The sequence below is a fragment of the Notothenia coriiceps genome, unplaced genomic scaffold (assembly GCF_000735185.1).
Source record: "Notothenia coriiceps isolate Sejong01 unplaced genomic scaffold, NC01 NC01_scaffold00037244, whole genome shotgun sequence".
Taxonomy (NCBI): domain Eukaryota; kingdom Metazoa; phylum Chordata; class Actinopteri; order Perciformes; family Nototheniidae; genus Notothenia; species Notothenia coriiceps.
Window position 1 is genome coordinate 26,534,703 of NW_011369945.1, and position 14,315 is coordinate 26,549,017.

Below are 14,315 nucleotides of genomic sequence, written 5' to 3' on the forward strand. Positions count from 1 at the left end.
GATTTTGATTCAAATTCCCATTCTACTTTTGAGTTTCATTTTTACGGACATTAATTTTTTTTTGCCCAGTTGTTTTTTGTTTTTGTCCACGGGACAATGAGCCAAACTTATCTTTTCCGTTGTGGGGAGGGGAAGTAAGTAAACGTACCATTACCCCGGCGGACTTTGCCGTTTTCCTTCGGTTCGTCCTTCGTCCCCCGTTAGGGGTTTGTTAACCTTGGACCCCCTCGTTGCACCCAACGAAACATGGGGGTGAAAAACTAGGGTATTTACTTTTTTTACTTATACAGGGGGGGTTTATAATAGTTACATTTTGTATTCATTTTCATTAAAGTTTGATTAATTATTATTGCGTTAGTTTCTTGACCACGGAACTAATATCTGTCGAATTTATCGCCCCTCCAAAAAATTTCAAAAGGTTTTCCTAACACTGGGGGGGGCGGTACAAGAAAGTGTTCTACCAAACCTAGTTGGACGGAGGGTGGGTGTTCGTCCAGGGGGTGACCTAGGTCCTTCCGACCTCACATTATTGTGGCGCTGGTCCAGAGAAGGGTAACCACCCTTCCGTCTGGGGACCAAGTGTTCATTTCAACAAAGTCTTGTTTCTTATACAAACTATCCTCTGTTGACAGAAATTGGAAAGGATGGGTGAGTTATGTTATTTGTGTAAAATATTAGTATGGGGTGAAAGAGGAAAGTAAAAACGAGCCGGTAACTTTAAATTGGTCCAGGGTGAGGACATACGAATCGATCGCCAGATTCCGACTTGCAAACCGGTTCGATCGATCATTGTTAGTTGGTCACCACAACCCACAAACTGATCGTCGGATGGGACCATCTAGGCTTCGGGTTAATTCTTCAAACTTCAAATAATCCTAGGGGTAATTCGGACACAAAACGGTACTGTTGTTGATTCGAAGGAACCCCGGTGTGTTTTGTATTTTGGTAATTGTAAGCTTTTTTGAAGATGTCTTGTCATTTATTTTTTAATTTTTTTGACTAAAGGCTTCAGGTAAAAAGGAAAGTTTCCCGGTAAACTTGAAAAGTTTAATAAAAGGTAGTATATTGGTGAATTAAAAAGACTAAGGTAAAAGGCAACCTTACTTTATACTATTACCCTATTATTTATTCTCATGAATATAAGTAGAAACGTAAAAATTGTCTAACGGTTCCGGGGAAAGTTTTAATGAATTCCATGGTTGGATGGACTTTTACTTTTATTTTTCTCTACGTAAAATATCCCTACTATTTCTTCTTTATCTTTATCTCGGGTAGACGGGATGACATGGAATTTGGGTCGTTTGTGACCAACAACACAACACACACACACAACAAAACCACACACCACCACACACCACCCCACCAACACACCACACAAACACACCACGACAAACACACCCACACACACCACACACACACAACAACTAGGACTTAGCCCTTACAATGATTTTTAAAGGACAAAAGCAATACCTCCCAGTAAAAAACTGGCCCTTGTGTACAATGTTCAACTGGATTAGGTAGGTTTAAGATTTTAACTTTCCACCACTTAGTCCGTTTAACATTGTATGACAAGGTTATACAAGATGACACTTTATTAGTAAATTCGGAATTTAAGTTAGCTTACAAATTTGTTTTTTCAAATAACTAAAGCTTACCTTTTCATTATTGCCAAGGTCTAAAACCCTAGGAATTCTTTTGGTCCCTCCAATCTGTGTGTATTGTTAGATTTTATTTTTGTTAAACGGTGGACCATTCATTTGCCTTTCACATTCCGTCCGTTTGGTCCCGTCCCACTTCAAGTAAAAGAAAAAAAGGAATGAAATTTTGGGGACGTACGATCAAGCAAACCAGACAATAAATGTACAGCCGGGTTTTCCGGTTTAGTGAGTTATCCAGAGGACAAATGCAAAATTCAAATTGCACTTTCCCAAAATCCGGGTTAATTCGCGGTCAAACCCTGACGACTTTCGGTCTGTTGTCGGTGTCAACCCTTTCGGACTCCAATTACCTCACTTCACCAAAACAGAATTGTTGTTCACCACTCCGACAAAAATTTTTTTTCAGGGAACACCACTACTCCGGTTAAGTGAAAGTTTATTCACAGAGACATGCAAATTCAATTGCACCTACCAAATCCGGTAATTTGGTTCATCCCTGACACCTCCGGTTCCTGGGTCGGTGTAACCCTTCGACTCCTTATAACTTTAACTCACAAATTTGCCTGCACACTCCGCAAATTTCAGTTAAAAAGCTCCTTTCCCGGGGCTCCTCAACTTTCGGAAAGTCCAATGAAAAAAGACAAAAGGTTGTCTTTGTAACGTTACACCTAATGCTGCTCTTTTCACCGCTGGTTAAGCACCGCAATTCTATCTGCTATAGAAGGACTGTACACAACCTATCGCATTTGGTAAAACAGGGGTATTATCGACAAAATTTGTCTTCTCTAATTGGTATGACCCGAAGATTTCCAGGTTTGTAAATGATTACCCAAAACTCCCCCGAATACTTGCATTCCCATTTTAATCCGGGTAAATAGTAACATTTTGGATGTATCTTTACAATAGAATTTTGTGTCACACAAACAACACCACCTAAAAAGATCTGTTCTTTAATTAAATTGAGGCGACACTCCGATTCTCCATAAAAAGTTTAGGGAACAAGAAGTCCAATTTCCCAACCTTTAGTCAACGGTAGACAAACGGGAGTACCAAGTGTTTACGTGTGCCCGTCAATGGTAAAAAGCACCTTTACGATTAACTTTTTCATGAGCAAAAAAAATTGTTTGAGACTAAACCTTCAAAAAAGACGAAGTTCACACATACACCGCAAAAAAAATTATAAGGACAAACGTTTACACAACCGCCAAACCGCACAACAATGTTTATCATCCATTAAAGAAGAAGGGTAAAAAATTCTCCGTTTATGTGAAAAAGCAATTTATCTCCAGTCAAAACGTTTTTGCTGCAACAGGGATGCACCTAACTTGCCTTTAATGGTTATCGCGTGAGACGACATCATTCTTAATTGTGTCCTATCTCTTTGTGGGAGATCCTTTTAAGTATTGTAAAACTTTCAAATTAATTCACAATATTTATTTTGTGTACACGAACTAGCGCGGTTCTATCTTACACGTTCACCAAAGTTATATTCTATTTCTTGAATTTATCTATGAAAAAGTTATTCTGATATCTTATTTAAGGTTTTCGATGTGTTCAATACTGATATGTATAAGGTATGTCGAAGCCATACCAATTGGGACATTTGTATCTAAAAGTTGTCTTAAGATTAAAAGTATTTAAAAGTTTTCATTTAGGCTATGGGACATGTTAAAAAATAAAAATTGTAGTATAAAATTAAACGTCATTAAATATAAAAATTAAAGATATTATAATCGTGTGGAATTGTTTATATATTATATAGAAAAATTTTTTTAAATTTTAAATTTGCAAATCGTTGATGAAATTTTTTTTGTAGTTGGTCTAAATTCAGCAAGCCTACTGTATTCTTAATAAAAATAGTCCTTCGCTTCCACGATCTTCCTCCTAAGTCACAAGTTAGAAACTATTCGAATTATAAGTAACGTTTATCCTTCTCTTGACGCGGTGGTTGTTCTTATTGATTCAACTTCTGGTGCCTTTCGGTCCGAGTAGCGTCTATGTCTTCTTTCCTATTTAGTTCTAGTCTACGATTTGTTGTCAAGCGTTTTAGAATCTGTCTTCTGTTACTTTTGGTTGACTCTGACAACCTTGTCACCCGTTTACTCTCCTGACAAGGTCGACTACTAGTCGGTCCTGCGTGCGTTCGGTACTTTTCGACAATCAACTGGATACTCTTTACCTTATGAAACTGCGTGTCGTACCTAGTTTCGCCTGTTGGGGGAACCATAGCCTAGACGATCTTCTCTTATACTTGTCTCGACTTGTCTTTTATATCTCAATGTTCAGACCATAAGGTAGGATTTTAATTTGCAGTCGTCCTAGACTCGAGTCGTTTTTCCTTCTAATCTTTCTTTTCTGTCTCTTCGAGGTCATTAGGTTGGAATTTCCGGAAGGTTCCGACTGTCTCACGCTGAGGAGGATGTCTGTCTTCTCATGTCAACAAAGTGGTGTATGTTCGGGGTGAAGATCCAACAAAATCCTCCTATAACCTCAACCTGGCCAGAGGGGTGTCGATGTGCACAGTTTCTGCGACTCCTACTCCATTCGGATAACCACTTTAAGTGGTTTGACTTCCTCCTTGAGGTGTCATTCTTACCTTTTGAGTCGTTTTCTACCTTCGGTGTGAGTATCTCTTTCTCAAACCATATTAATAAAAAGATAATAATAGTGTTCTCTGCCCCCCCCAGTGCTGAACCCTTGGAATCATCCTAACCTCCCCCCCCCAGCTACGACACACACACAGAAAAATTTGACATATGTCCCGCTCTTATGTGCCCATCCTCCCACATGGATCACACATGGCACACGCAAAACATGTTCAGTGTCTATTCTTTGTATAATTACTGCAGTTTTTCATGTGTACCAGTAGTCTGATACAATATTTACAGTTTGAAAGGGTGTTAAATGACATTTGGTGATGATTAATGGTTTTTGTGTTAATGTAATAGCAGTTAAAACAGGACCGGTCAAATTTGACCGTGAACACCAAAGTAGGGGGGGGGGAACAAACACAACAGGAGAGCTAATAACATTTCTACCAAAATGTGAATTAAAATTCAACAAACCTTTCATCAAAGAAACATTCTTCTAGGTATCTGTGACAGCTGTTGATCACGTAGTAAACATTTATTTGAATGTTACATTTCAATTTCATATTTCTTGGTGTTTGCAGAGGTCTGGACAGCAGACAGAGAGCAGAGTCTCCAGCCCCCAGCTGTCTGTCTATGAAGAGTGACTTTTCCAAAGAGGCCCCTCATACTTAGCAATGAACCTGGACCCTAACGGCCCCTACACACGGCAGCGTGCGTTGCCGCTTCAACGCTTCTGCCCATTCACTTTGAATGGGGTGACGTCACGATTCGCCGAACTGCATTGTGGGAGCAAAGCGTAGCTTCTCTCGCGGTGCTCGCTGCAAAAGTAGAGCAATGTTCTACTTTTGACGCCTCGACGGAGGCGTCAGCCAATCGAATCATATGCCAGTACAAGCTCTAGCCAATCAAACCGCGTGCTTGTGTGTCTGGGGCAACGCACGCCGCCGTGTGTAGGGGCCGTCAGACTCAAAGTAATAGACTGTTTTTATTTTGAGCCATAAACAGAATCATACGTTTTTTGCAGGTTTGCGCATGCTGTCAGAGGTGTCACAAAGTCTAAAGTCCTAAAATCCGGAAATGAGTTTGCATTTTAACACTTCGGTATCTCTGGTATCCAAATGAACAATTTTGGTTAGACTATTAACCTCCTGGTTATGCAAGTGAAATATTCGTATTAAATATATATTAAGATAATAATTCACATTAATCAATTTAACCATTAACAAAACACATCATGCTTGTATTTGACTTATATAAGCACCAATATGCAAGTTAGATATCAAAAATCCTGAAATAGAATAGAAAACAACTTCCTTTTTTAATGTTCTCTTTGATTATCTGAGCTTCTAAACAGTGTTGACCTATTGACCTGTTGTCGACTTAAGACCTCGTTTAGAAAATATGTCTTCTTCGTAACAGAAAGAGGAAGAGGAGTGGTGTATCTGTGGAGGAGATGTTGCCCTGCTGTGCTCTGTGTCAGGACGTCCTGAAGGATCCGGTCTCTATCAGCTGTGGACACCGGTTCTGCAGAACGTGCATCGCCTCATACTGGGGTCAGTCTGCTTCATCAGGAGGCTCCTCCTGTCCCCAGTGTGGAAAACAATCCAGAACAAGTCTTGGACTTCAGAAAGCAGTTTTAGATGAACATAAGATCAGCCAGAGGAAGAGATTTGCATGTGTGACTGAAGGAACTGATACAACAGGAAGTGTAACACGACTCAACAGGATCTACACTGAGCTCTACATCACAGAGGGGCAGAGCGAAGAGGTTAATGCCCAACATGAGGTGTGGCAGCTTGAGACAGCGTCCAAGATGGAGACCGCCAATGACACTCCTATCAAGGTCCACGACATCTTTAAAGCCTTAGCTGACAAAGAGGACCAAATCAGAGTGGTTCTGACTGTCGGCGTCGCTGGCATTGGTAAAACCTTCTCAGTGCAGAAGTTCACTCTGGACTGGGCAGAAGGTTTGGAAAACCAAGATGTCGGTCTGGTGATTCTGCTTTCCTTCAGGGAGCTGAACCTGATCAAAAATGAGCAGTACAGTCTTCTCAGGCTGCTCCATGTTTTCCATCCAACCTTACAGAAAGTCACAGCAGAGCTCCTCGCTGTCTCTAAAGTTTTGTTCATCTTTGACGGCCTGGATGAAATTAGACTTTCTCTGAATTTCAAAAACAATGAGGTTGTGTCCGATGTCACGCAGAAGTCATCAGTCAACGTGCTGTTGACAAACCTCATCAGGGGGGAGCTGCTTCCCTCGGCTCTTGTCTGGATAACTACCCGACCAGCAGCAGCCAATCAGATCCCTCCAGTATTTGTTGACAGAGTAACAGAAGTCAGAGGTTTCACTGACGCCCAGAAGGAAGAGTACTTCAGGAGGAGATTCAGTGGTGAAGAAACATGCAATAGAATAATTTCTCACATCAAGACCTCCAGGAGCCTCCACATCATGTGTCTGATCCCGGTCTTCTGCTGGATCACTGCTGCAGTTCTGGAGCACATGTTGACCATGGACCAGAAAGAGGATCTACCCAAGACCCTGACTAACATGTATGCACACTTCCTGCTAGTTCAGACAAAGAGGAAGAAGCAGAAGTATGATGAGGAACAAGAGAAGAGTCCGCAGGAACTGACGAAGGCTGACGTGGAAGTTCTCCTGAAGCTGGGGAGGCTAGCATTTGAACATCTGGAGAAAGGCAACATCATGTTCTACGAAGAAGACTTGAAGCAGTGTGGTCTTGATGTCACAGAGGCCTTGGTGTTCTCCGGAGTTTGTACAGAGATCTTTAAAAGAGAGAGTGTGATCTTCAAGAAAGCCGTCTACTGCTTTGTTCATCTGAGCATTCAGGAGTTTCTGGCTGCAGTCTACTTGTACCACTGTTACGACAACGAAAACTCAGAGGTACTGGAAGCCTTCCTGGCAGAACAAAACTCCTCCCTGGCAGAACATGAAGATAAAAAAGATGGTTATAACTCAGAGGGCCATACTGGGTACACCGATGATGAAGAAGGACAAGATTACTTTGATGATGATGATGATGATGATAATGGTGATGATGATGATAAAGATGAATATAATTCTGATGAAGGTGACACTGATGAAGAGGAAAAAGATGGTTATAACTCAGGGGGCCATACTGGGTACACCGATGATGAAGAAGGACAAGATGACTTTGATGATAATGATGATAATGGTGATGATGATGATAAAGATGAATATAATTCTGATGAAGGTGACACTGATGAAGAGGAAAAAGATGGTTATAACTCAGGGGGCCATACTGGGTACACCGATGATGAAGAAGGACAAGATGACTTTGATGATGATGATGATGATGATGATGATGATGAAGAGGAAAAAGATGGTTATATCTCAGAGGATCATTATGGGTACACTGATGATGAAGAAGGACAAGATCCCCGTTGACAGTGTTCTTGAGTAGAGCCATGAAAAAATCTCTAAAGAGTAAAAATGGACACCTGGACCTGTTTGTCCGCTTCCTTCATGGTCTCTCTCTGGAGTCCAACCAGAAGTCCTTTGGAGGCCTGCTGGGTCTGAAACAAAACAGTACGCAAATCATCCAGAGTGCCATCAACAACCTGAAGGAGACGAACATGGATGAAATCTCCCCCGACCGAAGCATCAACATGTTCCACTGTCTGATGGAGATGAACGACCAATCGGTACATCAGGATATACAAGAGTTCCTGAAGTCAGGCAACAGTTCAGAGAAGATGCTCTCTGAGATCCACTGCTCAGCGCTGGCCTACATGCTGCAGATGTCAGAGGAGGTTCTGGATGAGGTGGACCTGAAGAAGTACAACACATCAGACCAGGGACAACTGAGACTGCTGCCAGCTGTCAGGAATTGCAGGAAGGCTGTGTAAGTACATGTGTTATTATTGAAAAAAACAAAACGTTATCCTAACCTTTATCTAAGGTTGAGCCTTTCAATGCAAAAGAAGCAGTGCAATATCCAAATCGCAGTAAGAGCTGTATTTGGTAAAGTGTAAATATGTGGCAATATAATTGTGGCGCTGCCCAGCCTACAAACCATATTCTACAAACTTTATCAAAAACGTTTTTTTTCTCCAGATTTCTTTAAAAAAATGACACTATGATCATTTTAACATATTCTTTTAATGATAATATGAATAATATTTTGTAAATGATCAATCCTTCTGACATTGCGGAACATAATTGTGTAACTTCAGCAATCCCTCCAAATCTAAAGTAAATAAAGAGCACTTATCAATGCATTATTTGACTATGCTACAGATAATAAGCCTTTAAGGTTTCCCCCCTCAATAACGTCCTAATTAGTACAGTAAGTAAGAACGTTTTTGTACATGGGTTATGATCCTAATATGCTTAGCTCAGCATGGTGGATGTACCACACACATAGACATTGTCCTTTATAACTTTAATAAATATAGTCAAATACATCACAAAATGAAAAGTTGTATTAGTGTCCAAATAACTCTATATTTTAGAATAGTCTTTTAAATTGAAGCAGCCTGCATGGATCTATAAATAAATACAGTGATTCTAACAGTATCCATTGTGAACAACTGCTTTATGAAAGGTTTTTTATTTTTTCATTTATAATACTATGACTATGAAGAATTTGACATGTTTCTTTATTCACAGACTTCAGAACTCTGGGCTTTCAGACCCTCACTTTGAAGTTGTGGCCTCAGCCCTGAGGTCCGATCCCTCCCACCTGAATGAACTGGACCTGAGCAACAACAGTCTGAAGGATTCAGCGGTGGAGCTGCTGTCCACTGGACTGAACAGTCCACACTGTAGACTCCGGAGTCTGAGGTCAGTTTCGGCTGCGGTCAGTCTCGTGCTGCTTTTGTTTTCACATAACCATGTGACATGGTGGAAATCTTCATCAGGATATATGCAATTTAAAAGGAGAGGGAGGGCAAGATGATTGACAAACAAATAAACACGTATAACTTAACTAGGCATAGTAAGCTAATTCTGCCGTTTTAAAACATATCACAAACACAAGCCCTCACTACTTTTTATACTAAGATGCTCCTGAAAAATTCACAGGGTTGGCAACATTCAATAAACCTATTATTCCCAAACAAAGTTCAACCACGTGATAAGGGTATATAAAAAGTACCCCAAACTCATCTCCCTCAACCTCCCATCACAAACATGTGACCTTTTTCTATTTGAACAAGACTCACTATAGCTCAGGGGGCATCATCAGACCACAATGTATATTATTTATTACTATACAGGTAGGAACTCATTGGCTGGTTATCCCCTGGAAAGGAAATCGGGGAGGAGAAAGAAAAAAGAGAAGAGGAGGAGGGAAAAAAATAAACATAACACACAACAAGCACAGCCTGTCTGGCACACTAAAATATTCCAATTATTTAAACTAACCATATCATACTACATCTCATTTGATTACTTTCTTCTTTAATTTGCCCCTAAAGAGGACCTTGCAAGCGGAGCTTAATTCCTTGTGTGTTAACATTCTCTGCCCTTCAAGCTGATTCTGCCATATTGAGAATTAATAGGTGTATAACTATTGTGGTTACATTTAGATGGTGCCTGTACAATGGTGATGTTATAATGATCCACAATAACAGAATGACATAATCATTCAACAAAGGGGAAAAGCTTGGGTTCATACTGTAACTATACACACCTGTACTGTACTTTATTTTTCCAGATTGAGTTCCTGCAGGTTATCAGAGATCAGCTGTGTTACTCTGGCCTCTGCTCTGAAGTCCAACCCCCCCCACCTGAGAGAGCTGGAGCTGAGCTACAACCACAACCTGCATGATTCAGGAGTGCAGCTGCTCTGTGACTTTCTGGAGAGTCCACACTGTAGACTGAAGGCTCTGAGGTCAGTACCCCGTCTGAATCTATCTACATATATTCCATATTACATCAGTTGCCTATTCGTCCAAAATTATTTCGGTATTATCCTGTAACAGTATGGATAGACACTACTTTATTTTAAATCAGGAGACTTATTTCTTAATATTCTATAATAAATATAATATTTATTAACCTGTGCAAAAGATTACAGAATAGTCTTTGGCGATTAGGCCCCATTGTGATATTGTATCTTTAAAAGGGAGGTCTATGGTGGCTGACAGGTGCAAACGCTCTACAGAGGCACAAACAAACTTTTCTGTTTGGACAGTGGTGGCTGGTGCATCTTTCTCCAGGGGGGGCTCTACTAAAATGTAAGCAAACGTATACACAAACTCAAAACATACTGTATGTCATATTACAACCCAGGGCTAGCTCAAAGGCACACAGCACTTGATACAGACTATTATTTTAGAAAGGACGTGCCGGTTTTTGTCAACTTCCTTATTATGCTTACTGATCCCTATCCTGTAGCCCTCATTGGACAGCTGATTTTACTTTCCTAAACATGGCTAGTCGCATAGCATCATCCATGTGGACTCTAGTTTGTTAATGCTTTTTAGTTTTTTCTTATATGTGCTTTAAGTCACTCACATCTGTCTGGTCCATAGACTGGTCTCAGTGTTTCCCCTAGGATGGAGTCATAGCAGCGATGCTAATGCTGCGTTCACACCGGACGCGATGCGACGTTTGGGGGCGGCGCGATTACATGTAAAGTCAATGCAGAGACACGATCAGACGCGAATTCGCTCCGACGGCGCGCATGAAGCGGTGGGCGCGGCGCGAATCACGCGATTGAGGCGATTGAAGGGGGCCGCGTCAAACGCGAGAGTTCAATTTTTTCAACCCGAGCGTCAAATTCACATGACGCGATCTCGCGGAAGCCAATCAGCGGTGAGGATCTCAGCCTGCCGTCACTGACGTTCAACCAGAAAACATCAGCCGTTAGCTGTTAGCAGTTAGCACACAGAGATCACAGCTCCTCATATCTGTTCAGAAACTGGACAAAAGTTAAACAAGTACAAATCACAGACTTTCTTTGTCATGGCGAATACAGTCGCTGGTTTATTTATGTCTGTAGGCCGTTGTTATGAGTGTGGAATGAGCATATACAACGTTAGCTTAGCCTGGTCGACCCAATCTCCATTCAGAAAACAAGCATTTTAAAAGTTTTTCGCCTGCCGTCTGTCTGCAGACTTGTCAAAGCATTAATTCATGGTTTTTACTAACCGGTATCAGTATGTTGTTACTTCGGCATCATTTAGAAACGTGTATTACAATTTAATCACGGTCAAATATGTTCATTTTGTTGTGGTTAGCTCCCGAGCCAGCGCGTCTTGTTTGAATGATGCGAGTAAACACAGCTGGCTGCCGCGGTGAAACTCGAGCGATTAGAGCGAAGCGAATATTCGCATCGCGTCCGGTGTGAACGCAGCATAAGACCAGCAGGGGTACCAAATCTATGCAGACTGCTGCAATAAGTACATTAATTAACTGTCTCGTCGATGTTTGTCTAAATTAATATGATACTATTAACAATCATATTATTCCTATCAGCTGTCAATCACTGTTATGGAATCATAACAGTGATTGACAGCTGATAGGAATAATATGATTGTTAATAGTATCATATTAATTTAGACAAACATCGACGAGACAGTTAATTAATGTACTTATTGNGTGAAACACTACGAAATGTGGAGAAGTTGTGAACAAAAAGACAATGAGTAATATAAAAACACTTCGATGGTCTAAGGAATTGATAGCCCAGTGGATAGAGCCGGCGGCCAGGATGCAGCGATATCCTCCGCGCAGCTGGTTCAAAGCTTGGAATAGTTAAACTTGTAATCATTGCTTTTCAACTTTAATACTTTAATAACTGATAAAAGGCCCTCTCCGCCCAAAAAAATGTCAAGCACTCTCTAGTCTCTTCTCAATAACCCAATACACACTATTATCAATCTTTAATTGCAAAATATAACATGATATTCAGTCTTAGTGTGTGTGTGTGTATCGAATATTTTTCAAGGCAAAGATGCGTTAAACCCACTGCAGCCTTGCACTTCGCCAGGAGAGGTCACTGTAACTGAAGCTTCGAGAAATGAACCTTTTTCCGATACAATTGTCCAAGCGGTTCGATGCTTCATTCAAAGCTTAATTTGCCCATCACTAGCCGTAGGCAGCCCTGAAGAAGTCGCAAGGGTATAAATCTGGGCGCTCAGACTAAACTGCTCCACTCCTTGCGTTTGATTGACCATTTATTACAAACATGGGTGAATAATACAATCAAGTACCAGTGGAAGTGAGATTATGATTGATATTGTGGTGGGATTTGTGATTGAATGCAGTTAAACATTGCAATAGAAAATGCGGCAGAAATTGCATTCAAAAGTTGCAGTAAACTGAAAATTCTGCTTCTCGCCTCCCTGACTCCCTGTCCATGCAAAACCACAAGTGATCACTCAAGTTATAACCACTACCAACTCCGCCCCAAGCTCCAGTGTAGGCCCACAACCAAAAATAAGTGAAAAAAATAGCACATAATAAATACAAATCACAGAAACCTTACCTTTGGGCCCTACACATATTGTCATGAAAATGAATGCACATCCATTCACACCAGAAGATGAACCATCTCTAATTGGCTTTTTTCAACAGTCAGGGTAAGATAGTGATAAATGTATGTTTCGAAATATGTCAAAACGTTGCTTTAACTTTCTGACCTCAGTTAGATGATGAGGTTTAAACCGCTCTCATGTGTGCTCACTAATTATAAAGCTAGCAGTCAGAGTGGCCAGAAAAGTTCCCGACTGCAAATCTGAACCAAAAGAAAGTCATATGATCTAAACAGACAAACCTTTAAGACCTTTTAACCCCAACGACTGTCAGTAGGTTGTTTGTCTCATCACACACGTGTGCATTTTTTGGAATGAATCATGTTGCAGAGAGTGATAGGACTTTTGTAAGGGCTTAAGACTTGTTTTGGAGACCAAGGTGTTGGAGAACAGGTGGTTGTTTGGATATCATGGGACAAGAACTAAAGATTTATGAGAATTTTTTCGACAAAGCTGGATTGAGAAAACTCAGTGTTGAGAAAGGCTGGGTTGGGTACCACGACCCAATAATTGCTCATTTGGAATGAGAGGAGATGCACACATTCCATACGCAATAAATACATAAATCACTGGGAGGCTTCTCGTTTTGCAGAAGCAGAAAACGCTATCATCTGGGTTCAATTATAGTCATAACACTTTGAGAGAGGAGTTGATTAAAACTAAATTTCAGATAACACTCCCATATTCTGGCTTTCTCATGGCATGCAAGTGTGTTTTTCTTCAAACACAGTTACTATTAGCTTACTTCTCACCTTTGGACTATGGAGCTATTTGTATTTTTCCCTATTTGTAAATTGAGACGATGAATATGATTCATAGACCTTTAGTCAAGAGCTTCTCTAAGACATATTTAGGGTAAAATGGAGACAACGCCAGATTGCACTGCAGTTCAAGTACGTCCAGAGAAAGTATATCTGCTCTGATGGGCTTGTCAATAATACATCCATAATCCCTGCAAATGTTATAGTTTTTTTTTTAAATAAAAAGTGACAGAAACTAAAAAAGGACTTGCACCCGTGCCTCGTTCCCAATGCTGCTGGTGAGGCTTCTTTTTGGAGACTATAGCATGCAATGGCTGGTAGGCGATCATCTTCTTTTAGTAGTTATTTTAACTGATTTTTATTGAGTTGAAAATAATCAGTTAAAGGTGGGGTAGGTAATTTTGTAGAAACCAGCTCGAGTGCGCTAGAATTTGAAATTACACAGCCGGAACAAATCTGCAACTTCCTTACAGAGCCCCTCCTCCAACACACACGAATGCGCACATGACCAATGAGGGCACGAGATAAGTTTGTGCACAGATGGAAGGCTGACAGGCAGGTAGGCCATCCAGTTATTTTAGCCGGGCCGTGCTTTTTACAGTACTACGGCTTCCACAGATGACATTTTTTTAAGATAACATATTCATTGCTATCGGGAAGTTAAGAGCATTCCATGGAATATAACAAAAAGTGTATCTCGAGCCGGTTTCTCAAACGTACCTCCCCCACCTTTAAATGATCAACAGTAGAATAAAATATATACAGCTATAGAATATGAAGGG

At 40.7% G+C, this 14,315-nt stretch overlaps 1 protein-coding gene across 1 annotated transcript; it reads left to right on the forward strand.

The window, feature by feature from the left end:
- The first annotated feature begins 5,215 nt into the window (after positions 1–5,215).
- On the forward strand, positions 5,216–10,768 carry LOC104965478 (protein NLRC3-like). The gene is made up of 6 exons (XM_010794431.1): positions 5,216–5,220; positions 5,669–7,215; positions 7,695–8,133; positions 8,901–9,074; positions 9,949–10,125; positions 10,744–10,768. The coding sequence occupies exons 2-6, from the start codon at positions 5,703–5,705 to the stop codon at positions 10,766–10,768; spliced, it is 2,328 nt and encodes a 775-aa protein (XP_010792733.1). The 5' UTR covers positions 5,216–5,220; positions 5,669–5,702.
- The last annotated feature ends 3,547 nt before the right edge of the window (positions 10,769–14,315 follow it).